Source organism: Motacilla alba, chromosome 21 (genome assembly GCF_015832195.1).
Source record: "Motacilla alba alba isolate MOTALB_02 chromosome 21, Motacilla_alba_V1.0_pri, whole genome shotgun sequence".
In the NCBI taxonomy this organism is placed as follows: Eukaryota; Metazoa; Chordata; class Aves; order Passeriformes; family Motacillidae; genus Motacilla; species Motacilla alba.
In genome coordinates this window covers 7895014-7921560 of record NC_052036.1, presented here as the reverse complement: position 1 = coordinate 7921560, position 26547 = coordinate 7895014, and the positions used below count along the sequence as shown (strand labels likewise).

Genomic DNA, 26547 nt, shown 5'->3' with positions numbered 1-26547 from the left:
CTTTTAAAATTTGAATTACCCTGGAGTTTTCTGTTTCAGGCCAGATTTTTGCTTTGCTTCTCAAAGTAGCCATGCCTGGAGATTTTCTTTCTAGCGTCTTGTTCCTGAACGATGTGGGTGGTTAGGGGGATTTAACCTGCCATAAGTGCCCACTGCTCTGGGGTGTCATCTCTCAGTCACGAGGTGTGTCCCAGCAGGAGGAACTGTGGGTCTTTGGCCCTTCTTATGTCAGCTTCAGGTTCAGGGAGAAAAGACAAAAAAAAAGGAAAGCCAAACCCAAACAAAACAAAAAGACAAACCAAACCAACAACAACAACAACAACAAAAAGAACCCCCAAAAAACCACAAACAAAAAACAAAAAAACGCCAAAAACCCTAGAGGGAGTTTGGACGCTGCCAGGCGAGCCCCACATCGGGCAGGCCGTGCCCGCGCGCGCCCCCTGCCGGTCCGTGCCGCGCCCTGCGAGCAGCGGCGCGTGGCCGGCAGGGAGCGCTGTAGCTGGCACGCCCCTCGACAGCGCGCTGCGCGGTGACGTCAATCGGCTGCCCCTGTACGTTCGCGGAGGAGACCCCGCAGTGAGCTGCCAACGCCCGGCGGAGCGTCCGAGGTGAGAGTGGGGTGGGTGGGGGGGGGGGAGGGGGGCGGAGACGGCACCGGGACCCCCGGGACCCCCGGCTGGTCCTGATCTCCGCGCAGCACCCACCAATGCACCCGTGGCCTTCACCTCGGTCGGAGCGCCCGCTGTGCGGGAGCGGCCCTGCCGGGCCCGCTGTGTGTGCGGGGCCTCCCCGGCAGCTGCCTGCCGGGGGGAAGGGCGGCCTCCTCCCGGCGGCTCCCGGTGGCTGCTGGCGGGCGCATGCCTTCGTGGGCCTGGTCTGTTGAGACGGTGAGCATGGCCGCCGCTTCTCCTGCCCACCCTTCCCCCTCTTCCGGGCGGCGGACGGACTGGACTCACGGAGCGGCGCAGGAAGCGTTCTCGCGGCCATGGCGGAGCCCACCCGCACTCCCTTGGCTCTGCCCGTCCCAGCCCCGCCCTGCCCGTCCCGGCTTCAGCCACGGCCCTCCGCGCTCGGTGCAGCCCGGCTACGCCTGGGGCTGTGGGAGAAGCCCCTAGGGGCTGCGGGCTGGGCGAGATGTGCCGTGCCACAAGAGCCCTGAACCGCAGAGGGGTGCAGGCATGGTGAGGGATTGAGCTCCAGCTATGTGCCCTGCACAGGCAGCGCTCAGTCGAGAAGTCGGATACTCTTCTGGGCATCTGCCTGACGCGCTCCAGTGCTGTGGGTTACCCAGAGCTGTCCCACAGCTCTCGTTCCAGAGTGATGCCCCTTGCCTGTAGCTGGGGCAGGAGCTGGCACTGCTTCGAGGGTTGGTGTTTTTAATTCTCTTTGGAAATCTCATAAAAATGTATATACTGCAGCAACATAATGCCTGTCTGTGTTTTAAAGGTCTGTTTTAGTGATCTAGACTTCAGTTGTGTATCTGTAAGTAGATAGAACTTGTAGCTGGTGACAGCAGTGGGAAACAGTCACAGAGCCGCGTAGCTGTGAACATAACAGCCAGCATTGGAAACCTGTGCTTAACAAAGAATGCTCAGGATTCCTGGTGTCCTTTCTGTGTGGATGCTGTGGCCAGGCAGCCAGAGATCCTGTCTTGACAGCAGCATGAGGAAGAAAAGCTCTGTCGAGGAGGCCATGTTAGATGGCAACTGGGTGATCAGAAGTGGCTTGCTTGGTCTGGCCATCTGTGATTGTCTTTTTCTCGTATTCATCTGTGCTTCTCTCCCAGGGAGGGAGGTGTGGGTTGTTCAAAGTTGAGTGTTGAGTTGCAGTGCCCCAAACACTTTTTTTTTTTTTTTTTGAAGGGGCGTTTAAAACCTGGATCAAGCTCTTTGTATTGCTGATTGGGATAACTCAGTAAAAGCATTACAGCTTCTCTTTTTCAGTAAGCAAATTATATTCAGCTGGCTGTATGTGAGGAAGCTGTTGTAAACTTCTCTTCTTATGTAAACTTCTGCTTTGTAAACTCTTGTTGTCGATGTAAGGTCTGAGGAAGATAGGGTAGGCAAGTGTGTATTTGAATCAGGTCTTAGACACGCATGTAAGGTTTGAATGAGTATATTGCTGACTGTAAAAATGGTTTGGTGTTTAAGCTGTTCTCATTTATGCTTCAGTAACAAAAAAAAAAAGGATTTTTAAGTCTTTGCAAGGAATAAAAAATTAGTGTGGTGCAAGATAAAACATGTTTTCACTTTGGTAACGTATCCTAGGCAGAAATTTTAATCACTAGATTTGCATACTTTGAACTTGGTTATTCATGACCTGCAACTGGTGCTCTGAATTTATTAAGTGTTCTGCTTTAGAATTGTTTGTTTGTCTAAAACTGATGGCTGGGCTGGGAGGTTCATGATGTTATTACTGTTTAAATAGAAAAGCTCTGGAAGCTCTAGAGTGTGAAGTACCTAAAATGGAAACTGTCGTTCTGCTAAAAACCAACAGTAAACAGAAATGGAGCCCCTGTGAAACTCCCAGGGATTTCTCTTATAAGTGTGCTGTGGGCTTTCCTTGCTGTAAACCATGTGTGAGGCTGATGGAAAGTGCAGCATGAAGCTGGCCACTAATCTTGATGTAAAGTTTCTTTTTGGTTTAAATGCAGCTGTAGTACTAAAATAATTTTCCAAGTCGTATGAGCATGGATAGCTGGACCTTACAATTTAAACCTTTTCAGCAGCTCTCTTGTTACCACGCGGAGTTGGTATAGCTGTGTTCCAGCTCTGCTGTTAGCTCCGGAAGACTTGGACAATAAACGAATGTGCAGCACTAGAGCAGAGGTTTATGTAAGATGTTGCGGATGAGGTGTGTGTAATCTGCTTGATGCCCATGTGAGTGCTCACAGCTTTTGAAAGTTGTCTGTGGGCTTGTGTGTTTTATCCTGCTCATTCCTCTGCCTGCTCTTTGTAGTCAGCCGAGCTCTTCTGCTGTCCTTTGACTCCATCATGAATCTATGATACGAGTTTCTGGAGCAAGAGACAGGAGGAATTGTAGGGGGTGTAGTTATCCTTGTCCTTTAGGAAAAGATTCTTTGCTGAGGAAAGAATGACATCTTTTTCGTTTTCAAATATGAAAGTTTTGTCGAATCAAAGTGAAAGCACCCTAATATTCAGTAGTTAATATGTGACAAATAAAGCAACTTATTGACCAGATAAGCTTTTATACAAAATTTTAAAAGAATTTTAAAGTATCTTTCTGCAGCCTGTCGCCATTTAATTATCTGGCTTCCTCTAGACCCTACACTTTACACTTCATTATGGTTTTACACTATAAAGCTAAGTGTATATCCATCAGAAAGGACTGCCGTTAGGAGTGGTAGGTAAAGAAATCCCTTTCTCCAGAGTTTCTACAAGGGCTGAAGGCTGGCACAAAAGTTCTCCCTCCCTGAGGATGTCTGGCCACCCCAACATAGTGGTCAGCTGCCTCTTGCAGCCCATGGTGTATATGTCAATACTTGAAGTGAGTGATAGGAATGGCATTAAGGCAGGTAATTCCCAGGTTCTGGTGGGGGATCCTTTAGGTTGCTTTTGAGTGGATGAACTGGGTTTGGTTACCTGGCCCTGGGTGTGCAGAAAACTGCAAACAGTGAGAGCAAGAAGCAGAGTTTGTGTAATTCATCTTTGTAATCTCCTCTTGGAGTTTCAGAGAATGACTCTGACCTAAAGAGTTGTAAAACTTCAAAATACTAATTGGCCTGTTTTCAGTAGAGCAGCTGTTCTTTCCTTGAAGGTGTTGATTTTTCTTCCAAACAAGTGATATTTTATAAAGAGAAAACAAATAATTTGTTTTCAAAAGCTTTTAAAAGCTGTTACTCTGTTTTAAGCTCTTGTGCTGCCAGTTCACTCCATTACTTTAGAGTGTTGTGGTATAATTCCTACCAGGAGAGTTGGTCCATGCACCATTTTCTTGTCTCATGAAGAAATACAGAAGCTTTTTTAATAAAGTAACATGGGGGCTTCCTTGGGGCCTTTGTCTGGAGAGGTACTGCCTGTCTCCTGTGGGTATTTCCAGCTACATTTTTGCCATGTTGTCTATGCCTGTGATCGGATTGCATGGGATCTGCATGTGTTTTCCAGCATAGACCAAACTCTGGCAGGTGAAGGTTTTCACCAAGATGAGGTGGTGTTAGAGCAAGCCTTAGGCTGCTGTGGATTAGGACCGGTAGAGAGCTGCAGAGGATTGCTGTGGCGTGTGTTGCTAGACTCACAGCAGTAGCTGAGGCTGCCAGAATTGTCTTGCTTTGGAACAAGCTGGTTTGAATTGCTCAGCTCTTCTCAAGTTGAAGGATGCTGTGCTGTGTTTCTGGCCAATGATGAGTGTTCTGTTTAGGGAAATAATGACAAAAATGCTCCTGCAGTTTTGCAGGCAAGTCAGGAAGGCCTCTGCCACTCAATGAGCTGGATGACTGTGTGCACCAAAGAGCGGCTGGGGAGCAGCTGAATGCAGAGGGGCTTGTGTGGGGCCTGGCTCTGACTGCATTAGTGTGTTAGAGCAGTTACCTTGAGTTCAGTAGTACTTTGGGGTTTAGTGCATGTGAAGTGTTGCTGAGTCTCCCATGTCCTGGAATGCTGTTACTTTTTCATGAGCATCTGATTACTGTGCATCTGGCAATGGCTAAATAACTGCCAGTTGCCCAGCAGGCTCTTGGTCCTGAGGAGAGAGCTGCTGGGGCTCGTCTTGGGCTGGGTGAAGTGGGGTGGTTCAAGCTGCTCTGGTTCCTTCTGTTGGTTAGGTGAATGAAGGGCAGCTCCCCTGCTGTTGTCAGGGTGTTGGTGAGCCTTCCAGCTGCTTTATTTTAACAGCTATCCAGGCTAGCTCAGTATCTGGAAAAAGTTGCTTTTGCAGTGTTTTTTAACCAGGCTTTATCTTTGGAGTCTTCAAACAGCATGTTGGTACACAGCCTGAGCTATTCTCCCTGAACACAGCACGTCTTCCCAGGAACTTTCGGTTTGTGTGGATGGAGGACCTGCAGCTGTCCTGTTCCCTGAGCATAACAGGGGTAAGCAGGATCTTCTGCAGTGTGCAAGACAGGGTGCTTCTCATGAAGGAAAACATGCCTCAAAAAGAGGAACTTCTGCCAATATCTTTTCTACCTCTGTTGAATGTAGCTGGCCACTGGCCAAGGGCCTCGTGGGCCTTGATTGGATGCTGTGTCCAAATAAGAGTGTAGGTGCAGCTTGTATTTTATAATATTATCAGTATGCAACTAAGTTAGTGAAAATAGGGGTTTTTAAGTGGTAGTAAAATACTGAACAGGATTTTGTTGCGTGGTTGAGGAATACAGCCTCCTGTAGAGTATGAAAGTGAAGAGTAATAAGATAAGATTAAAATGCCTTTGGCAGAAAAGGCCTTTATTGTAACCCCACACACTTCCCAGTGCTTAATCTAGGGCAGGTTTTTCCAGTGGTGATGCTACTTTTGACAGTGTAACCTTAGCCAGAGTGATAATAGGCAAATTGTCACGTTTTTCTGTGGAATTTGTGTTCAGTTGAAGGTGGTTGGTTGGAGCCTTGAAGTGGGATAGTGGGCAGTACCTGTGGTTAAGGAGGCACAGGCACAGCTGCACCGCAGTGTAACTGATGTGGCAGCAGATCCTGCTGGGTCACACTATCTAGCTGGTCGGCTTTCTGGTTTTGAATTTAGGGCTAAAATGGGATGGCATGTTTTTCTTCTTCTTTTTTTGAAGTTGCAGAACTTGGAATGTGTGTTACAGTGCTGCTGGTAGTTTGGGCTCAGGCTATTCAAATTCCTCTGCCCAGCTGTCTTCACTTCCTGTCTTGTGTGTGTCTACAAGGTGGTTGTGAGGAGTCTTTAGGAAGATGTGCAAAGTAGCTCTCAAATATTACAGAATAAGAGAAAATTGCATTAAGTATAGAAAATATCAGTTGACCTCAAACAGTGGGGTCCCTTCCACCTCAGCATATTCTGTTCTATTCTATGATAGCTCTATGATAGTTGCATTTTGAGAAGAGATCTCTTACTGCTTCTTTGGCAATTCATAGTAATTTGTCCAGAAATGGGACTTCAAACCTGCAGAGGTGCTGGGGTATACAGGCTCTGTTGAGTGGCAGATTAAGGGGTGCTCGAGGACCTCAGACACATGCTTTATCTCCCAACGGGGATTCCCATGATGATAGCAAACTTTGTGGGTTTCAAGAACAACAGGAACCTATGAGATAAATCAGGACTGTTACGGTATTGATCCAGCTCTGTTGGTGATGGTGATCCTGTGGCTCTTCCCACTGCTTCTTTTAGTGTGCCTGCCCACAAATTTCTCATGCTGACATCCAACACCAGGTTGAGACTGTTGATGTGAGCAGGCATGTAGGATGGAGCCCAGCAGTATGCTTTGCTGCTGTTGGTCTCTTCAACCTCAGATAAAAAACCCACCCACTGCAGATCTCGGTCTTTACCTGAATTCTTGTGTTTATCTTGACAAAGCTTTTAGTGCAACTGAACTTTTGTGACTCTGTCTTGTCATTAGACACGCTTGTAAAGTAAACGGCAACACTGGTTTTTGGAGACAGAATTTCTACTCTGCAGGGAGAACTGGTAGTATTTAAAGGATTGTGTCTGATCTGTTAGTGACAGTTAACCCCAGAACAATGCTTAAAGCAGGATAGCCTTTTCAAGATCCTGAACTGATGGAGTACAAGATTGTGCCTCAAGTCCGTCCCTTGTGCTTTTGCAGGTTTTAGCTTGGACTTCATGATTTGCCTTGTTCTAGAGGAGCGGAACTCCAGAACTGTGCTGGTTTGCAGTTCAACAGCCACTCTGAGCCTCACCTAAGAAACTAAAGACCCAGGTGATCAGCTTGACTTGGAATGTCTGGGAGCAATTGTGTTTGTGTATAGAGATTGTCTGCAGCAGCCTAAGCTCTGGGCAGGATGGGCAGTTGAGCTTTGGCACCAGGTAGTTTAGAACCTAATGTATTCTTTTATACATTTACCACCTTAGTAGCATAGAAGTGGCAGATGTGTTTAGTTGTGGGGTGAGATCTTCACGAAGAAGATGATTCCTAGCAAGCTGGAAGGTGGGCTTTGGGCTGGAGGATTTTCATTGTGTCTGTAGATGGTTGCTGCACATGTGCAGAGGAGAATTCTGGCCATGATGATAATACTCTTAAAACCAGTTTTGCTTTCTGTGCCACTTCGTCCTTCTGTAGTTAACTCTTAATCAGAGAGTGGCTTCTGTTTGTGTTTTACATCACAGATTTGTGACTGTACCAAGAGGTCCAAGGTCTTCTCCCTGTGCAGTTGGCAGCTGAGCTCATGTGGTCCCTTCATTAGTGGCTTGGGATCTCTGCAGAGAAACAGTGTGTTGTATGTGGTGACCTTTGTCATGTAGGGTTTGTAATATAGGCATAGAGTACCTCCTCCATGTAATGCTGGTAGGTATCTCTGGTGAGGCAAATCAAGTTGCTGGGATTGTAGCACCCAAGCACCTCTCCTTGGCGCCCCTGTGACTGGAGAGATTTATCACTTTGAAAAGCTAAAGTGTTTGTAGTAGGGCTAGAAGAGGTGGCTGAGGGTAAGGACCTTGAAATGGATTAGATTAATTTGGGAAGAAATTATCAAGTACAAAGGAGGACTTTATTTAGAACTGTGTGTTTTTATAGGATATGAATGAAACTACCATGGAAGGGCAAAAGTAGTTACCAGAGATCATGAATAAAATGCTGTGAATATTGTTCCTGTCAGTGTGGACTCCTGAGTGCTTTGAGTTGGATGAACAAGCTGTTAAATGACATTGGATGGGGGGAAAAAAAAAATCTTAATTTTCAGAAATGGCTGCTTGTTTTCTTTGAATGAGAAGCAGGTGCCCAAACAGGATCTGGAAGCTGTGATGGACTGGTTAAGGTTCAACTCTTATGCTAATGGTGTACCCCAGAGTGCACCACAAATTGGTTCTTAGTTGGCAGTACCTTGCAGTGAGCCAAGGTAGCAGGTCCTAGTGATGAAATGGCAGCAGTTTCAGTCCTGCCTGATAGAGGAAGTGATGGTGCTGCCAAGGCAGGAAGTGAGTTCAGGACATGCAGACAGGTCTGACAGCATAGTTTCCTTTGGCTGGGAGAATTTTAACCTGAAAACAAACTGCCATAGCTTAAAAGTTAGAGAAATTTTAATAGCTCGAAGGCTTGTGATTTCTTCTTCAGGTTACACATTGAAGCAAGAGTGAAGGTGAGATCATGCAGATTCTTAACTCTGGGTGTAGTAGGGAACACAGATTGTGTACAAGACCCCACAAAATTTCCCTTAATTCTCCAGTTAATAGTGCACACAGGTACTGGAGCAGATTGGAGCTACTCTTAAGTTACAGAAAGTTTGTGAAAGCCAAGTGCTCCTATAGTACTGCCATGTTTCATATGCTTGCCTTTAGGATGGAAAAGTCAGATTTGCACAGGAGGTGCAAGTGTGTTTGGGATGGTATGGCTTGTGCTTAGCCAGTGGGAACCTGCCATGGGTACCGTGGATTTCTTCAGCCTCTTGTGATCGGTCAGTGTCTTGGTGTTTGGTGAACAGACCTGTGTGACCAAAGTGCATCACTGCTAAATTTCCTTTGCTCCAGGAAGGATTACCGAGCTCTAGAATGTCCCTCTGGAGACTCCAGTTCCTTGTTTGTTGTATTACTCGCATCTCTGTTAACACTTCTGTAATTAATCCTAAATGCACATCAATTGTCTTGCACAAAAGTGTAATTGAGCTTTAAAGCAAAATTCTCTAAAATGGGCCTATGAATTTGACAGAGTTTTCATGGCTGTGTAATCCACAGTTTCCAGATGCCAGATCCCAATTCTCTAGGACAGTATTGAGTTCTCTGAAATCCTGCTGTCGTGATCACATGCTGAGCAGGTTAAAATCCAGCAAATACTGCAAGTATCTTTAGTTAACATGTACTTCACTGAATTGCTGAAGGTTTTGGTTACACTGCAGAGACACTTGAGGGATCAAATCATTGCAATGCTCTGTTTTTGGTTTTTTTTTTTTTTGTTATTTTTATTTATGATTTTAAGAAGTCTTCAGAGCTCTTTGGACAGAACTAAGTCACTAATTGACCTGCATTCCATTCCTAGTCTTTATCAGCTCTCCTGTCTGGGCTTGGCCAGATGGCACACAATTACATGGCTCAAAATCCACTCACTGCCCTCAGGCTGGGATGACTTCACTGCTTTCCAGTCTATTTCAATTCCTTCAGATATTTAAAACTTCATGGAGTGCTCTCTCTGCTGGATGTTGTACAGACAGACTCCCTTTTAGTAGGTGGTGACTTCTAGGGGGCAACAAGCCCAAAGCCTCTGTAACTTCTTTGTTTCTATTTCCCTTGTTATTCCACTCGAGGGATGAGTTACTCTGTGGTTAATCTCAAATTGGATTAAATTATTTTTAAACCACAAGTCAATGATGTATGTATCCTTAAAGCTATTCCTATGGAAGAGGAGGTCCCAGGATAGTGAATCCAAGCTCCTTAGAAATGAGCTTGTTCTCAGCTGTGATCTGTGGACTTCTTACAAGTGCAAAAGGTTAGCTCATCCAGCTACTTTGCCACTGCTAAGACTTTGGAGGCCTGTACTTTGGAGGCCTATGTAAAACTTACGTCATCTTATTTCAGTATTTAAACATAAAGTTATACATCCATTTAAAAAATGTGGGGGGATCTCTTTAACTAAGGGATGTGCTCAAACTTTTGTTTCTTTTAACGTGTAATTTTGAAGCATCCGATTGTGGTAGGGGCAACCAGAATTGAACAACTTGTGTGAGAGCAGTGGTACTTGCTTGTTTCATAGAGAATTTCCAGTGATCCAGTTCAATTGTTTTCATGGTAAATGCTGTTAGTTTTGTGTTTTAGAAAGGAGAAAAAAAAAACCAAAAAAAAAAAAAAGAAAACAGCCCTGCCTGGGCTTTTCCAGACCCCTGTCGTGCCATTCAGATTTTGCTTTAGGCAGAATCCAGAGCAAGGCTTTGGGTTATTTGCTCTCTGTTTTGTTCCCACTGCCTGAAAACTGAAAGGATCAGGTCACCTGGTAAAAAACGGTCACCTGCTGCCTCACTGCCTCACCCCGTGCAGTGGTGTGTGTGTTTGAGTTGATCTGCCCCACACCAATGCTTTGCTTCAGGAGGGAATTGGAGGTGCAGAAAGAATGAATGAGCAGTGTTCCTGTAGATGCTCTTGATTTGCAGTGCTGGTGTTCTCTGCAAGAGAAACTGTGTGGGTAGGGCTGATAGCTCACTGCCAGAGTCGGAGCTGTGGCAGGCATAATATGAGATGTGTGCAGCTGGTGCTGTGTTCTGACCTGAGCCCTTGCCAGAGAACAGCAGCTTCTCTCCTAGTGTCAGTGTTGGGACTTGCTTGTGTCCAAGGACAGGGAAGAAGCGAAGGCTTGCAGCACACTCTATGACCTGAGATGCTTTCTAGTACTGTGGCTTGCTTGTTGCTCTCTGGAGTAATGATCTTAAAATGTTTTTTCTTTTTACAAAGGTGTATGTGAGTTTTTTTGGTAAGACACAAAATCTGGGTTTATGGAGAGTCATGGATTGGTCTGTTGCAGTGAGCACAGGGAATGCTTCAGAGCCAGGATTTTATCTCTAGTGTGCTTTCTGGGCTCTGGACAGGTGGTCTGAAGCTGATGTGTAACCCGCAAATTACAGGTAGAACAGGAAGGGAGGATTACAGCATGGAGGAGTTCTGGTCCGCCAAGGGGAGAGCTGCGTGGAAAGAGTGCTTCTCTAAAAGTTTGACTGTTAGTGCTGTTATGTGAGAGGGATGTTCCTCCACTTGTGCCAGCCCTGGGGTGAGGAAGGACAGCTCGAGCAGGGATTCCATGGACTGGCTGGGCAGTGCAACAAATTTGAGTGGAAATTGGAAAAACATATGAGAAGTGGCTGGGAAACCCAGTCTGAAGATTTGTTTTGTACTTCATTTGCTAACTCTGAGAGGAATTCTTGGAGGCAGCAGCTTATCCTCACTGAGCAGCGGCAGAGCTGAATGCTTTGGGCTTTGCCCAAACCAAAAGGTAGATGGTAGAATCGTGTTGCCTATGTGAGTGGGACATACTGCTGACTGTGTCTGGGATTAGCTGGAATGCACTTGGGTTCATTTGCTCTGCCTGAGTTTTGGCATGTTTTCCTTTTGTAATCACCTTAATGAGTGGCTCATCCCTTTGCACCTTTGCACTGAGGTGAAGACTTTCTTAATATGTGCCTGAGCTGTGCTGCTCCACTGCCTGCTTTCTGTCTGGTTGGCTTTTTTTTCTTCTGAAATGGGACTTTCTCTGGGATCAATCACTGCTGACAGCATGGCAAGGCAGAACTGTGGGAGCCCTTCGCAACTGAGGCAATATTGAATAGTAGTTCTTGGATGCAAACAGTCGAACTAACCTGAACACAGAAGATGTCTTTTGAAATGTAAATAGTTGCTTTTTCCTTCTGAGTAAATATGTGTTTGCTTCAGGGCCAAATTGCAGAGCTTTTTGTTGTATTAATGAAGGGCCTGTTGATAAGTCTGCACAGTGCATCCTTCTGGATGTATGCTGGGAAACTGAGACTTGCATAAATCGGTAGATTCTGTTGATATTGAAATGGGGCACTGGTGGCAACACCTGATGCTTACGCACATAATTTATTATCTGTGTGCTTGCTGAAAGAATAATTATCGGTGAGGATGGCAATGTGAGAGTGCCTGGTGTACCAGGTGCTCACTGATGGCCTGCCCTGAGAATCTTTGCTGCCATTTCCTAAAACTGCTTGTGGTTTTGTCCAGGTCTTGTGGTAATGGTTGTGGCTAGTATTCCCCTACAAGTACTGTTCTTAGGAACTTTTGAGGATGTTTATTATGAAGGTAGCTGTCTTTCTTGAAATCTTCGAGCAACCCTGTGGTAACTAAAGAAGAGCTGGAGATGGTATGCTTCTTTTGAGTCCCTAGCAATTTCCTTTCCTTGCAGGCATGATGGTGTGATATGCAGTATCAAATCATGTTGCTGGCTGTGACTAAAGCCTCAAAAATCTGGATTTGCACTGTACTTTATTTACCTTACTGTAAGAAGTAAAATCCCCAGGAAGTGACCAAATGCATAGTTCAGGGGGGATTGATTCGGATTTTTTAATACAGTTACTCTGACTTGCAGTTACCCAGACCTGAGAGCCATGGCAGCATCCTTGCTTGCTAAAGCTTTGCTGTTCCTGTGATGGCAAATTTGCTGCTTGCAACACCTCCTGCCCCTCGTCAGGACTTTACAGAGACTTTGCAGCAACTTCTTTGTTGCTGTAGATAAAAGTGTTTTGGATGATATTATGCTGACAGTCAGTGAGAGCTTTGCCACTAATTTCCTGGGGTCAGGATTTCACACATCTATATGAAGGCATGACCAGAGGCCTGGTGCACCTCTAATTAAAGTAATACACAAATGAAAGATAGCTGTGCAACACTGGAGATAGCCAGCAAATGTTTGGAGGAGATATTGGTGATGCATACTGGTTTAGTTCATGTACTAAAGTTTTTGCTGAGACTGTGTTGGAGTAACTGGTTGCATTTGGATTTTGTGGTGTCTGAAGAGTAATCCCATCTCCTTGGGATCTGAATACCCTGCTGAGCTCTCAGTGCTGTTAACACTTCACAGTGGGCATAAAGGTATGTGTTAACTAGCAACTTTAACCAGAAAATTGCAAAATGGTGCTTAGGTCTTTAAAAAGGCAGGGAGAGAAGAAAATAATCATGTTTATTTCTGTCTTTTCATGGTAATTTCTGTTCCATGAACACTTCTGGTGTGTCTTACACTGAGCTGCTCTCCAGAGGCAACTCTCTGGAAGGCAAGTGTCTTCCTGAGCAGCTCTCAAGACCAGAGCTTACACTTCCAGCTTCCAGTGCATCTGAGGCTAGATGCTTCCATGCATAAAAAGTCGAGTCTGGAAAAGCCAAAAGATTTTTTTTGCCCACCTTTATGTAACTAGGCAAAAATTCTTCCACTTATGAATGTGAGCTGCTTTGTGTGTGTGGTGGAGGGAAAGGATCTACCAACTCATTTAGGAATGTCATGTTTGCGTATCTCACATGTGCTGTTAGTGGTTTGGGCTCCTGTCAAAGGTGATGTGCATGGCTATCTAGTGCATGTGGGAAACATCTAAATATATGTATCTTTTTTTTTCTTCTAGGTTCTCTTTGGAGTTGATATTCTAGTAGATTTCAGCAATGCAGACGATCAAGTGTGTAGTAGTGGGTGATGGTGCTGTTGGTAAAACCTGTCTCTTAATTTCTTATACAACAAATAAATTCCCATCGGAATACGTACCAACGGTAAGTGTGAAAATGGCTCAAGTTGTTCTTTGGGCTTGATGGGGCAGGGTAGCATGAGTTCCCTTTTGAACTAACCTTGATGGCATGCATGTCCTAATAAGTGTTCTTATAGCCTCTTGGAGACTGACTAATACAGCATGGAAAAGTGAGAATCAGTCTGATACCATGCTGCTGCCTTCCATATCACCTGGTAGTGCTAGTCAGTTCACCTGTATATGGTCAGTTCTTGCTACTTGACTGCTGTGCAGAATCTGCATTTTCCTTGTAGATGGATTCTGTGGATTCTGGATTCTGAGATAAGCAGTGTGAACAACTGCAGACCAGTGGAGAGCAAGCAGTAGGAACACCTGCTCTCCGGTTGTTTTTTCTCACTCATTTTTCTCACCCTCACTATGGAGGTTGATTGGTCAACTTCAGCTAAGTATGGGGAGTGTGTTTGGATGCAGTCACATTCTTTTGTACTGCCAAATGTATGCATAGTCCTTAACTACGTTGAAGTAACCGTTTTGAGTTTCACAGGCTCAGTTTTCTGAAGTACTGAATCCCTTGACTAATCCAAAGTTCAAGTTGAGAGCAGTTTGACTGCCTGTGAGGCATGTGCACAATCTTCCTGTTAGAAAAGTGCTTTTCTACTTAATATTGCATATGCAAGATCAGTGTACTGCCACCGAGGTGGGTCAGGTTTTAGTGAGGTTGCTGCAAGAGACTGACAGCTGGATGCTCTTTTTACAAATTTTCTCTGTTATGGACCGAAAAGGCTGTCTTCTGTTAATATACAAGTTGAAGAGTTTATCTATGTATCCCAAACAAATTTGGACGTGGAAATGCATCACAGATAACATCTGACAGTGAAAGAGTTGGTAATATTCTCTGTGTTACAAAGTAACTCAGAAGACCAGGTAGCTCCTCTGAGATGGCAGGTAGCTCTGCCTGATAGCTCTTTTGGAATAGGATTTTACGAAAATGTCTTCTCTTTGTGGGAAAGAAGTTGCAGTAAACATCATCATGTCTTTTTGAGATACTGGCTTTATAGGCTATCCAGAATTTTTCAACTTGCCGAATATGAGGTTTGTCCTGGGTAGGACAGACTTCCACAAAATAAAAATGTTTGTCTTTAGTTGTAGATCAGGAGCTGAAGGTGAAAGGATTCCCAAACCTCATAGTGTTCAGGGTAGAGGCAGTGGCCGCTATTGGGAACTTGGGGATTGTGCTGTAGGCGCAGAGACCCGGGATCAGCCTCTCTCATGGGCTCTGTTATGGATTGGTAGAGAAGTGGCATTTGAAATTGTTTCGCCATTCTTAAGTTTTTCAGTGGTACCAGGTATCCTGATGTGATGCTTGTAGGGCAGCTACATTCTGTGCTGAACCTGTGAAAAGCTGCTTGTCCTATTTAAGCTGTTCTTTATAGTCAAGGCAAAATTAAATTGATCAGTGAGTTCAGCAGTGAATGTTGCTATACTTATCCCTTAGGGGAAGTGATTAAGGTGAAAAATATTATAATCTTAAAATGTATGTTTTGAAAGCCTTCAAGTTGGTCTCCTGGCCTGCACCCAGTAGTACTAGCTGTATCTGCTACCAAGGAATGTGGAAAACGTGCTAAAAAGTTAGTTGGCGGTGAAGCGTGTTCAAGGTGTGCTAAGACTTCTCTAAAGTGCCTTTTAAATCCGCCTCATGTTTCCAAAATGTTATTTGCCTCTGAACTTCATGGCTTGAGGAACTTGCTGTTCTGGAGATATCAGAGGCCCATTCCTAATTCTGTGAACAGCCCAGAGGCATACTTCAGACTCTGGAAACTGGTATGTAACCTCTGATATTCCAGCTAATGCTTCTAGTAATAAATGGACAGAGGAATAGAACAGATACTTCTGTTCTTGTGCAGTGGCCTGGCCACAGTATGGATGGAGAGCACACCATTTCAGACTGATAGATAGTTCTGTTCAGCTGGCGCTGTATTTTGCAATCCTTTCTCTTCATGGAGGATATTTCCCAGTGGAAGATGGGTTTCATGGTGTTACTGCACATAGTTTGTTACCTGTATGTTTTTGATGTTGTTGCCATTCTCAGAAATCAAGGCAGTGAGGGGCACGTCTTTGAAAAGGCACTGGCAATGTTTGGGTTGTGACAGCTCAAGTGCGAGTCCTGTCCCATGAGAGCTCATGCCAGTTGCTGCAGTGGGCTGTCTGTCATTGGCCGGAACTGCTTTGGCCTCTGTGTTTTAGCCATTTTGGCCCAACTGAGGATGACATTGTCTGTGAATTGTGCTATGAGACTATAGTTGCCTGGTTTCTGTGAAGGCCAACCTCGTAACTTTGGCCTTCTTAGGGCTCTACCTCAAACATTTCAATAGAAGCTGTACCTTAACAAAAAATTGAAATTAAAAAATCCCATTTTGCAAATAGGGAGCTTTAAAAACAAACAAAAAAGAAGATGAGAAGGGAGACATGCTAATTGCCCTGAAAGGGCAGCTACAGGTGGTAGCTGAACAAAAATGGGGGGATATTGCTAGGGAATTGAACTGCTGGCCATCTTCTGACATGTGGAAGAGGAAATGCTCTGACCTTCATCACTCTGGTTCCATGTTCTGTTCCTAGGAACAGAGGAGTCCTCATCCTGATATGTCTTTTGGGATCTTGAAGCAGTACAGTCATGGGACATTGAATGTGCCCTGGGAAATACTTTCAACCATCCCTCAGCCTCAAGGTGTGATTTGGAGCTAGACACTCTTTTGTGTGTTCAGTAAGGCAAACCCAGTGCAGTGTATGATGGATTGCGTTGCAGGTAGTGGGGACAAATGGTATTGTCTCTTGCAGTGCTTTAAAATCTTGAATATGCTAATTCAAAATAGTGTGAGAGGTGGATTTCTGCTTCTGGATGATGTTCTGGAGATATGCAGTGTGCAGTGGCCATAGTTGCTTTCTCAGTCATTGTAAGTTGTGAAAAGCTGAAAAAATTAGGATAGTGTTAGGTCTGTCTTTAACCGGGGCAGTCAGATGGGAAGGAGACATCTGAACTCTGGGGACTACAGCTTTGAGGTGCAGTCTCACTGCTCTTACTTCAATTTTTGTTGGTTTTTTTTTTATTCCAAGGACCCAAGCTCTTACTATATTAACAACAGATGCATGTGACTGCTTGTTTTCCACATCCCTCCTTGTTCACTTCTATGAAAAGCCTTTGAGGTGGCTGCTGACGTCTTTCCTGTTGGGATTTACTTCAGCTGTGAGAGCTGCTCAGGCTGCAGTTCTGTGAGGAAGCAGAATTTCCTCATCATTCTTTGGAGATCCTGACTGGCCCCAAGTGACCATGCAGCAACTTGCAGGGGCAGGTGGTGGGTTTTGTTTTTTTTTTGCAGTGGGGAGGATCTTTTGCCATATGTAGTTTCTGCAGTACTGTCTGTTGGGGTTCTGAAGATAATATCATTATTGGAAAGAAGGATGCTGACCTCAGACAGTGCTCTCCTGAGTGGGTAGGTGTATGAGTTGAGCTTTTGGGTAGGCCCTTGTGCTCAGTTGTACTGTAAACCACTTAGTGGGTGAAACACTGGGTAATGCTGGTTTTAATCTGTGCAACGTCCTGGAGGGCAGTACTGTTGTACCAGGTGCTGTTGCAGAGGCAATAGAACTTGGTATCTGAAGCCAGACTCTCCTTTGGACTTGACACAGACTGATTTTTTACCAGAATCTACTTCCTTCAAAGATGGAGGGTAAATCTCACATGAAAGGATGGACTCGATGGTAGAGTTCCCTAGATACTCAGAAATACGGACTTCAGAGGATTTAGGTACTGTGAGATGCAGCCCCATCACTGTATGCCCTTGAAGGGCAGGGCTGACTTTACCTGTTCTGTCCTTGTGTGTTTACTGTGTCAGACTAAGGTTGAAGTTTGGAATTTCTGTGGCAGCGTGGGAAACCTTGCAGTAACAGGCAAACACTGTTGTGTTTTTTAGTGGTTTTTACTATGTGTTATTCAGTGGTGTACCTTATATGTCTTTGCTTGAGTATGTCATGGAAGCAACTGAAGTATCGCTATTCCATGTGGAATTGTTCTGTTAATGGTATTAGTGGTAATAGCACAGTAAGCCTGGTGGTTCTGTTTTGCTGTAGAGGTGTCGTTCAAATCAGATGTGCTCTGGCAGGGTAGGTAGGATGATGATTTGGGAGATGGCTTAGTCATGTCTCCTTGAAACATGTGTCTCTTTTCTTGCCAGGTTTTCGATAACTATGCTGTAACAGTGATGATTGGAGGAGAGCCTTACACCCTTGGCCTCTTCGATACTGCAGGTGAGAAACCAAGTGCTTGTGTCATTGTACTTGACCAAGATTTACCTGAGGTGATGTTGAACGTAAAGACATACAGTTGGGGTTTTTTTTGTTGTTTTTTTTTTTTTTTTTAATAGAAGGGGAAAATCTCGCTTGATTCTGTCAAGACAGAATGACTAGTATTGAAACCTCTTAAGTGTGTTGTACGTCTCTACATCCTTAATGTGGATGAAGTCAGGGTGTGGATTTCATAAGCCCTGCTTGCTTTTAAAAATTAAAAATCTGCTGGCCTCTTGTTTAAGCTGCATCTCAGTTTTAGGCTGGAGAAATCTGCAGTGATGAAACAGCTAAACATTGCTTTGCATGTGTGAAAAGTTACCAAGAAATGGTAGAAACTGGTTCAGCTGCTGGATACTCAGTTCCTATCACCTAATAATACGGAAGTGATGTGGCAGCAACTGGTATTGTAAACTCTTCTTCAAAAGAGCCTTTCTAGAGAGCTTAGTTCATATGCTTTCAGCTAAAATTGTCTGATATAATTTATTCTGTTTCCAGCTGTGTTCTTACACGCATCATTAATGTCTCATTTGATTAATGAAACAATCTTGGGTTTCCAGTTAAACCCTATAGCTGTCAAAGAAACTTTCCTTTTTGGCCATCTGGTCACACTTCAAGACCTGAGCTGGGACTGAAGCCTGTTCATAGTGGCAACTCCAGTGACCCAGTGGGGCCTCTCTTGATTCTCAATGTGCACCACACTTCACAGTCAGACAAGGTCTCCTTACTGCCTCGGCCCCAAGTTTCCCATAGATGTCTCAGGCATCCAGAGACTTAAAATTTAATTGTGGTGCAAAACCAAAATAATACCTTGAACTAGTGCCTCTGGGAAGAAACCCTGAACAAAGCAAACCGTGAGCTTTTATATCCTTCACAGCGTGTGTTCAAAAGTCTGGGAGCTTCCAGCTGAGTCCTTGGCTCCTGCCTTATCTCTGAATGTACATCAGCTGGCTGTGTGGGTCCCTGGGCCCTTTATTGTGCAGAGGGTCAGTGCCAGCTGCTCTGGGGCTCCTGGACACCCACAGCTCAACCTGCAGCTGGCACTGCATCTGTACCTTGAACTGTCTGTACTGAATGTATTCTTCAGCGTGGCTTCACTTAGCTCTCCATGTTCTCCTTCCAAATATGATTTGTGTTCCCATTATTGTAAGCTCCCTAGCTCATGGATGAGGAGTTAGGTGGAAAAGAGATTCTTCTTCCTGACATATGTTTTGTGGTCTGCTGTAGGAATCTTGGTGGTCCTACAGCAGTTCAAGCATTGCACGGTCTCTGTGTGAGGAGTTGGGTCCTTCTCTGCCTGTTTTCTGGCTGAGGGTTCAGACCTCTGAGAAGTGTTGTGTGTGTAGTTACGCACATTTTCTGTTATCAACATGAGCAGTGATCCAGCTAGTAATTGAGAAGTTACCAAATGACTTTAATGCGTGTAGGTGACCATGTGCACTTGTGAATGTAAAGGCTTTCTTTCCAGAGCTGGACTGCTGAGGGGAAAGTATGTGTTCTTAATGGTTGTCTGCTTTTTCTAAATAGCAGCCAGCACAGGTGACAAAATTAAGCGATGTATGAAACCCCTATTGCTAGTTCTCAGATTAAAACCCAAATCTTTGTTTTGAGCTTGTACTTGGAAGACAGACTTTTGGAGTAGTCTGTTAATTGCAACATGATATTTTAGATTTTGGTTAGATACTAGGAAGAAGTTCTTCCCTGTGAGGATGGTGAGGCTATGGCACAGGTTGCCCATAGAAGCTGTGGCTGCCCCTGGATCCCTGGAAGTGTCCAAGGCCGGGTTGACCGGGGCTTGGAGCAGCCTGATCTAGTGGAAAGTGTCCCTGCCCGTGGCAGGGGGTTGGGATGAGATGAGCTTCAAGGTTATTTCCACCCCAAACCATTCTGAGACTATGATTCTGATCAGGGCTCACTCCTCTGTGTCCAGCCAAGCACAGTAGACAGGACGAGATGTCTAGATTTCCATCTTCAAACTGTAGGTCTTCTCCATTGAGGTGTCCCAGCTGTTGTGTCGGCTCCTTCAAGATCTTGTAGGTCTTTGTCCTTTATGATGAGTGAGACAGTATTAGTTGGAATCTGAGACATCTTAAACAAGTGGTTTGGATTTCGTTGCCGCAGCAGCGGCAACGTGCAGCAGCTTCAGTGCCAAATTGGGTTTCTAAAAGCAATGCTGCTGAACTGGGCAAGAGGAAGTTTAAGAATGAAATTGGACAGTCAGGCTGGTGGATTAGTGCTAATGGTGCCTTGCAGAGACTGCGTGCCCATAGGGATTCAAAGGGAGGAGGCTGGCTTCTTCCAAAGGACAGCCCATGCTGGGACTTCGGTGAGGTTTTAGGGGAATACTGCTGGGTGGCCTGGTCGCAGTCATGTGTACCAGCAACATTCTCCTCCTCATGCCTGGAGACACTTCACGGAGTGCTCACAGCATAAGTCAGAACATTCTTGTGAGCAAAACTATTTTTTTCTCCCTTCCTAAGAGGGGAGGGGATTTTTGCAAGGTAGTGAAATTTCATGGCATAATACTTGTAATGAATGGTCATCTATAACTGGATCAACATTCTGCAACTTTCCTTTATAACTGAAGAGAGTATTAAGCATTCTGAGGGTGTTTGATCTCAAAATGTATTGGAAACTTCCCAGCTTTCCTGTGACTTTCAGCAGCTCACTGTTATGTAGCAGCTGAATGAATTCTGGATCTGAAACACAGATTTTTCAAATGTTTGAGTTCACTATGTGTTTGGTTCTTTGCTTAAGAGTTAGGATTAATCACAGCCATGTTATTGTGATGAAATGTGCATTGTGACTCCCTATAAAGGGCAGGATTTTGTCATCTGGGTCTAATACAGTGTTAATTTCCTCCTCTCTAGGTCAGGAAGACTATGATAGATTACGACCCCTCAGCTATCCACAGACAGATGTATTTCTGGTCTGTTTTTCAGTGGTCTCTCCTTCTTCATTTGAAAATGTGAAAGAAAAGGTTGGTTGAACTCTGCATGAAAATGGAGCTGCTGAAGTATGTCAGGAGTTATCTTAGGTGGTTAGTAACAAATGCCGTGTCTCTTCTGTCTTTAGTGGGTACCTGAAATTACTCACCACTGTCCAAAGACTCCATTTCTGCTTGTTGGGACCCAGATTGATTTAAGAGATGATCCCTCAACAATTGAGAAACTGGCCAAGAACAAGCAGAAGCCCATAACTCCAGAGACTGCTGAAAAGCTGGCCCGGGACCTGAAGGCTGTAAAATACGTGGAATGCTCTGCACTTACGCAGGTAAGGGTTGGTCTTTGACCATTTTTTGCTTGCTTTTTTTCCATATTTTTTTTCAGTTACAGGGAAAAACAACTCAGTGTGGATGTGAAGGGGTGTAAGCTCTGTTTCTGCTATTTAGAGTGTAGCTTTCTCTTTTGTCATGTTGTTCTAAGGCACAGAGTGTTGGCAGCGATACAAAGAAAATCAGCCTGTGTGGTTTAGGCCTAGTGTGGGTGTTGGAGGAGGGTGTACTTACTGTGTTTGCTTCTGTGCTGGAGAAAAATCACTGTTGATAACTTAGAAGGTACATTATAGACAATAATTGGGTTGGGACACAGAGTGCACGTCACTGCTGAAACAAGCAGGCAAAGGAAAAAAAAATGCCTCTCGTTAAAGTAAACGCTGGTACTTTGAATACTGGAAACCTTCATAGTTGAGAGCTGCCTTCTCTTCCTGTGCAGCTGGTGGTGAGCTGTTTCCTGTGTCCGTCCTTCAGATGGAAGTTCTGTTAAAACAGAAAGTAACAGTTAAATAGTTCTTAAGACAGTTCTTACATCATGTTTATAACTTGTGAATATGAGTCAAAAGCCAACTAAAGTAGCTGATTTGAGAGCAAGAAACTCAATTATCTTAATTTATTCCTTCTTTTCAGTTAGGAATACTAGAGTGGGAGCCATTTTCTGGCTAGCTGACCTGTTGCTTTGACCTTGGATGCTCTGGGAACTTAATCCTAGGTTCTTACTCTTGCACAATTGACTATAACACTTTGAACAACTTCCTTAATACTGGTCTGTAAAGAATTTGTTCCTCTCTGATGTGCATGGAACCAGGGGTGCACAGTATCAAGCCCCTCACTCTTTCCAGTTATGTTGTGCATTCATCTTCTTGAGCACAAAGCTATTACCAAACTTCACAAATCCTGAAGTTCTACTTATCTTGCCCCTTTTTCCCAGATTGCATGTTTACTCTTCCATTTAAAATTCTCAGGCTTTTTTTGTAACAAAGATTTGCCTGGGTGTCTCCTGTGAAGGAAGTGGCTTTGCTGGAGCTGTGCAGGACACTGGCACTGGAGGTGATGTGGTGAGGCATGTTGCTGTTCATCCTGGGAATCCCTGATAAAAAGCTGGTCTTGGTCATGCTTCCTGACTGCCCACAGGCAAGCTGAGGGCTGTTTATGCTTGAGCTGTAGTTTTTCTTGGATCTGTTCAGCCCCAAAGCACTGTTGTAGATGGTGTCTGGCACAGCCTGAATGCTGCTGCTAACTAGGTTGTAGAACCTGCTAGTTAGGTAAATACCTGCCAGGGCCTTTGTCCTGTATTGCTCTCTGAGACCCTTTCCTCTGTAGCTTTGGGGTTGAGCTTGTCTGCTCAAATTGCATGGAATCACTTGGAATTACCAGAGCAAGAGTTGATATGACAAAGAATGTTGGTATTTATCCATTCTTTCTATTTCCAGATAGACTAATCTGTATCTGTTGCAGCGAACAACTTAATGCACTTGGAAGCTCAGCCTGAATTTTCTTCCAGAGCGTTAGTGCTTGTATATGAAGTGATGGTTTTAGTGGTCAGGAGTAACCTGGGAGGAGGATTCAGAAGCCTTCTCGCCTGGACAACTAGTTGGTTTGCATCTGTTCCATTTTTCTCCCCTCATTTGTTGCTGACTCACAAAACACTTTTTTCCTGGGTCTGTCATCAGTAGCTGGTGAACAGCAGTGTAACTGATCTGCGAAGGGTTGTGTGGAGCTCCTGCAGTGATCTCACTGGCAGCTTGCTGAACACAGAAGGCAGCTGCTTCCCTGGCCTGAAGAGTTATTTTCCTACCTGCAAGGCAATGCTATAGTAGCTGATTTTAGCTGAAGTGAGACTCAACTGGGTATTCAGTCTCTCTTTGCCTTGGATGCTCTCTGTGCAGTTCACTTCAGCAGTGCAGGGTGGTTTTTTCTTCCCAACTAATTTACAAATTACTTTGACACCACAGTAGCAAATACTCATAGAATCATGGAGCTGGCATTATTTGTTTTTGTACTATGTGAGTCATGTGAGGCTGAGTTTTTGAGTTTTTTTCTGTAAAGACAGAGTATCTTCTCCCCAAGTTTGAATAACTGTTCTGTTGGAGAGCCAGTTCTATCCCCCTTTCCTCATATTGTGGAATCCCTTTTTGTAATGAAGGCATTTTCAGTGTCTGTCTCTAGCCTTTCTTTACAAAATCACCCAGTGCTACTGTGAGAAGTAGGTGAGGCTTTGTTGTTAGGAAAGGGTGACTGACAGATTGCAGCTACAGTGATTGTTACTTCTGTTACTCTTAGGTACCAGTGTCTGGACTTTCTGAAGCCCAATCGCAGTACCTCACACCAGAGAGAATACTGAATTTGGTTTCTTTTTCCTCCTGATAGTGGGTTGCCAGTTTTGATACAGATCTATAAAGTGCTTTAAGCTGTCCATAAACAGAGGAAGCCTGATCTCAGCCTGTTTCCAGTGTAACACAAAAGTCATGATTTTAACAGGCCTGTGTGCCTGTGGTATTGAGCACAATTTCTTCATGTTGTTACTCTTGGTCATCCAGGCTTTTAACCCTGCTCCATTTTCACAACAGTTTTATCCCAGTCCTTTTTTTTATCCTCTTCCCTTTTTTGCTAGGTCCTTCAAAACAAATCCCAAATTCTGCATTGCTGAACAAATTGCTCGCAGGCGATACAAAAAGAAGAGGAATCCCTGAATAGGAAAATTTAAGTAAAATTGTTTTCTTGACTCTTGCCCTGCCTGGGTTCTTAATCTGTTTTAACAGTACATAATTGATTTTATGCTACAGCCTTATTCTCACAGAGAAATTAAATCTAATTACTGTTTAGACTTCAGAGGCATTATTTATTGGAAGTCTTTAGCTCTTTTGTGAGCCTGAGTTGCAACTCACTTAAAGAAAAAGAAAAATTGCTGGGGAGGATGTACAGAATGCACATTGTAGTTTCCTTAAACTATTGTTCTTTCAAGTATAATCTTGCATGTTATGCGATGGCCTTAAATGCTTCCAGATGGCGCTGCCTTAGAGGTCTCCCATGTATGTGCTTCAGTAAAATAAGATTAAAGACCTTCTAAAAGGGATATATCCAGTATAACCTGTAAGGGAGAAACCAGTTACATTTGAATGATCTGAAAAGAAATCTAAGTTTTGCGCAGATTGCAGTTGTTTACAGGATGTAATTGAAGCTTTTCTGTTTGCTTTCAGCTGTCATAAAGCATTTCTCCTGAATTTTTGAAGGGTGCACTCATGACAGTAGATTTAGGCGAGTCCAGTTGGCCTAAACTGAGCCAGGTTTCACTTCTGGTGTGGTGTGTAACTTGGCAGACTTGGGTGGGAGTGGTAATGCCCTGTACTGTTCCTGTTGTGCTTACAGCAAATGCAGCGCATACTCCGTGCTCCGGTGTAACCCCTGCAGAGTCCTGCAGCTCTGTGACTGTTTTCTGGTGTTGGATCCCAATTGTTGCTCTCATAAAGCTGTTCCTGTCTTTCTGTGGTTACACTTGCTTTGGCAACTAAACTGAATAACTGAAATGCACCATTTCCACGCTGGCTCCCAGTGTCAGAGTAGCACTGGTAAGGTATTGCATCACTTTTAAAGACTGAGAGTTAGTGGCTGCCAGTGATGATGGCTTACCAGGGTGGTCCTGCTTCCATCCCAGAATATGTGTTCCCAGCCATTTGGAGACCTTCAGTTATTCAGGGGCTGAATTCACAAAGCAGAGGTGTTGTTTGGAGCCTTTGCTCTGGACCTGGGGAGTTGGGAGCAATACTCTGTGTGTCCGAGGTGTTCACTTATACACAGTGGGTTACGACAAAAGGTTTAACTGACCTTTTGGGTCCCCCTGCTGGGCAAGCTGCTGTGTGCTTGATTTATTCCCCTGTAAACTCCCTCAGTGTAGTACAGCAGTGGAATGGAAACAGTCACCATTTTGTGGCCCCCTCCCCCATGTTCTTGCTGTGTTCGTGCCTCTGCCCTTCTGAGTGTTGATTTTGTCCGACTTGGCCTGTCACATGATCTGTCTCTGTCATTGACTTCTGGGTTATCTAAATGAGATTTTCTCCTGGGATCTACTTTGTTTTTTTGCAAAGTAAATCTGTGAATTACTGCCTCTGTGAATTCAGCCTGCTCCTGAATGCTCTTTGTATCTGCTTATTTTTCTCTAATCCTCTAACCTGGCTGCTGTTTTTTCTCCTCCCCTCTGTCTTGTAGAGAGGTCTGAAGAATGTGTTTGATGAGGCTATCCTAGCTGCCCTCGAGCCTCCGGAAACTCAGCCCAAAAGGAAGTGCTGTATATTCTAAACTTTCTTCTTCCCCTCTTGCTGCTGCTTCCTCTGTCCCACTACTGTAGAAACCCGATTAAAAATGAATCAAACCACCTTGATTGAAAGCTGTTGTGCCTGCTTGCCATCTTAGAGCAACCTCTGTATTAGCTCTTGGACTGAAAACAGTATTGAGATCTTTAGTAAAACATTGTGACTGTGGAACATGAACTGGACTCGCTTAACTCCCTGCTGCTTGGGTTGCCAGGTGTGGCTAGCTCTATAATTCAGGCTGTTGGGGGAAAGGATTTGGTTACATTGTTATTTAAAGAACAACCAAAAACATGAGAGATGATGTTTGATCTTCCTGAATCCAACTGGAAGAAACAATGAGTGTGTTTTCCATTTCTACTTGTGACTCGTAACTGTATTTGCATGACAAAAATACCGGAACTGGTGATCTGCAAATGATGATGTAAAGTGAAGGGTTTTCTGGTTCTCCTATGTGCAGTGAGATGTTTGCTGTTGCTTTGGCTGTCTGTGCTTTAGTGGAGTATCTGTCATTCCTTGGGGGGAAGGAAATATTGATGTACTTGCTACTGCTTTATGAACTGTTACAATTTTTGCTTTCACTAACATGGTAGAGCTCTTCATTTCAATAATAGATCCTTAAAGCCTGTTACTGTAAGATGTAAAGCTGCTGCTTACTATCGTGCTTCTGATTCTTATTGTTTTAAGGAAAAAACATCGATTGTAGCTTGTCTTTAAATTTTGAAATTAAAAATTGCAGTTGTTTGTATAAATGACTGATGAAACTTTATTCAAGTTGCATTTCCTGGCTCCAGTTTAATCCTTAACAGAGTGTATGGTACCCCTCTCTACTCCCCCCAGCTTGACTTCTCTGCTGCCATGGTAGCTTTCTGGGCTCTGCCTGGCTGCTTCTAACCCTGGGGTGTTTAGGGCTGGATGCCCGACCAGAGCATGTACTGGACAAGGTTATAATTGCTTACTTACCTTGTCTCTCCTCCACTGACACACGGGGGTGTGTTGTCACAGGCGTGCTCCAGGTTGAGTTCTTCCATCTGAATGCAGCACTTTCTACTTTGTCATTAGCACATGAAATAGGAGTAGCCAGTTACTCATAAAAGTTGCATTAAGGAAATTACTTTGGCGCACGTGTTTTACTGCTTTTGAAGCACATTGGTCGGCTCTATGAGGATTAGTTTTCTTCTTCTGAAAATGAGATGCTCTGCTCAGAAGCTGCTGAGAGCAGTGGTACGGAGCCTCGCTGGGCAGGCAGGCTTTAGGGATGGCAAATCTCCATGTGTCCTTAGAGGGGTGTGGCTGCCACTTGGCTTTCTGGGGTTTT

At 44.4% G+C, this 26547-nt stretch overlaps 1 protein-coding gene and 1 long non-coding RNA gene across 5 annotated transcripts in view; one reads left to right on the top strand and one right to left on the bottom strand.

The window, feature by feature from the left end:
* The first annotated feature begins 463 nt into the window (after positions 1-463).
* Positions 464-26547, top strand: part of CDC42 (cell division cycle 42) — a 27543-nt gene continuing 1459 nt past the window's right edge. Inside the window, exons 1-6 of one of the 4 annotated variants that reach the window (XM_038160090.1) lie at positions 464-608; positions 13194-13335; positions 17540-17612; positions 20519-20628; positions 20724-20921; positions 25129-25981. In XM_038160090.1, coding sequence (XP_038016018.1) covers positions 13231-13335; positions 17540-17612; positions 20519-20628; positions 20724-20921; positions 25129-25218 — 576 coding nt within the window. In that variant the 5' untranslated portion in view covers positions 464-608; positions 13194-13230 and the 3' untranslated portion in view covers positions 25219-25981. Of the gene's footprint in view, positions 609-6739; positions 6854-13193; positions 13336-17539; positions 17613-20518; positions 20629-20723; positions 20922-23536; positions 24143-25128; positions 25982-26547 lie in introns of those variants that run through there. The other 3 variants (XM_038160091.1, XM_038160089.1, XM_038160088.1) reach the window with 3 other exon arrangements.
* Positions 9024-13190, bottom strand: LOC119710709. Its single transcript, XR_005259616.1, has 2 exons — positions 13057-13190; positions 9024-13021 (listed from the first exon to the last, which is right to left on the bottom strand). It is a non-coding gene; the product is annotated as an uncharacterized LOC119710709 (long non-coding RNA).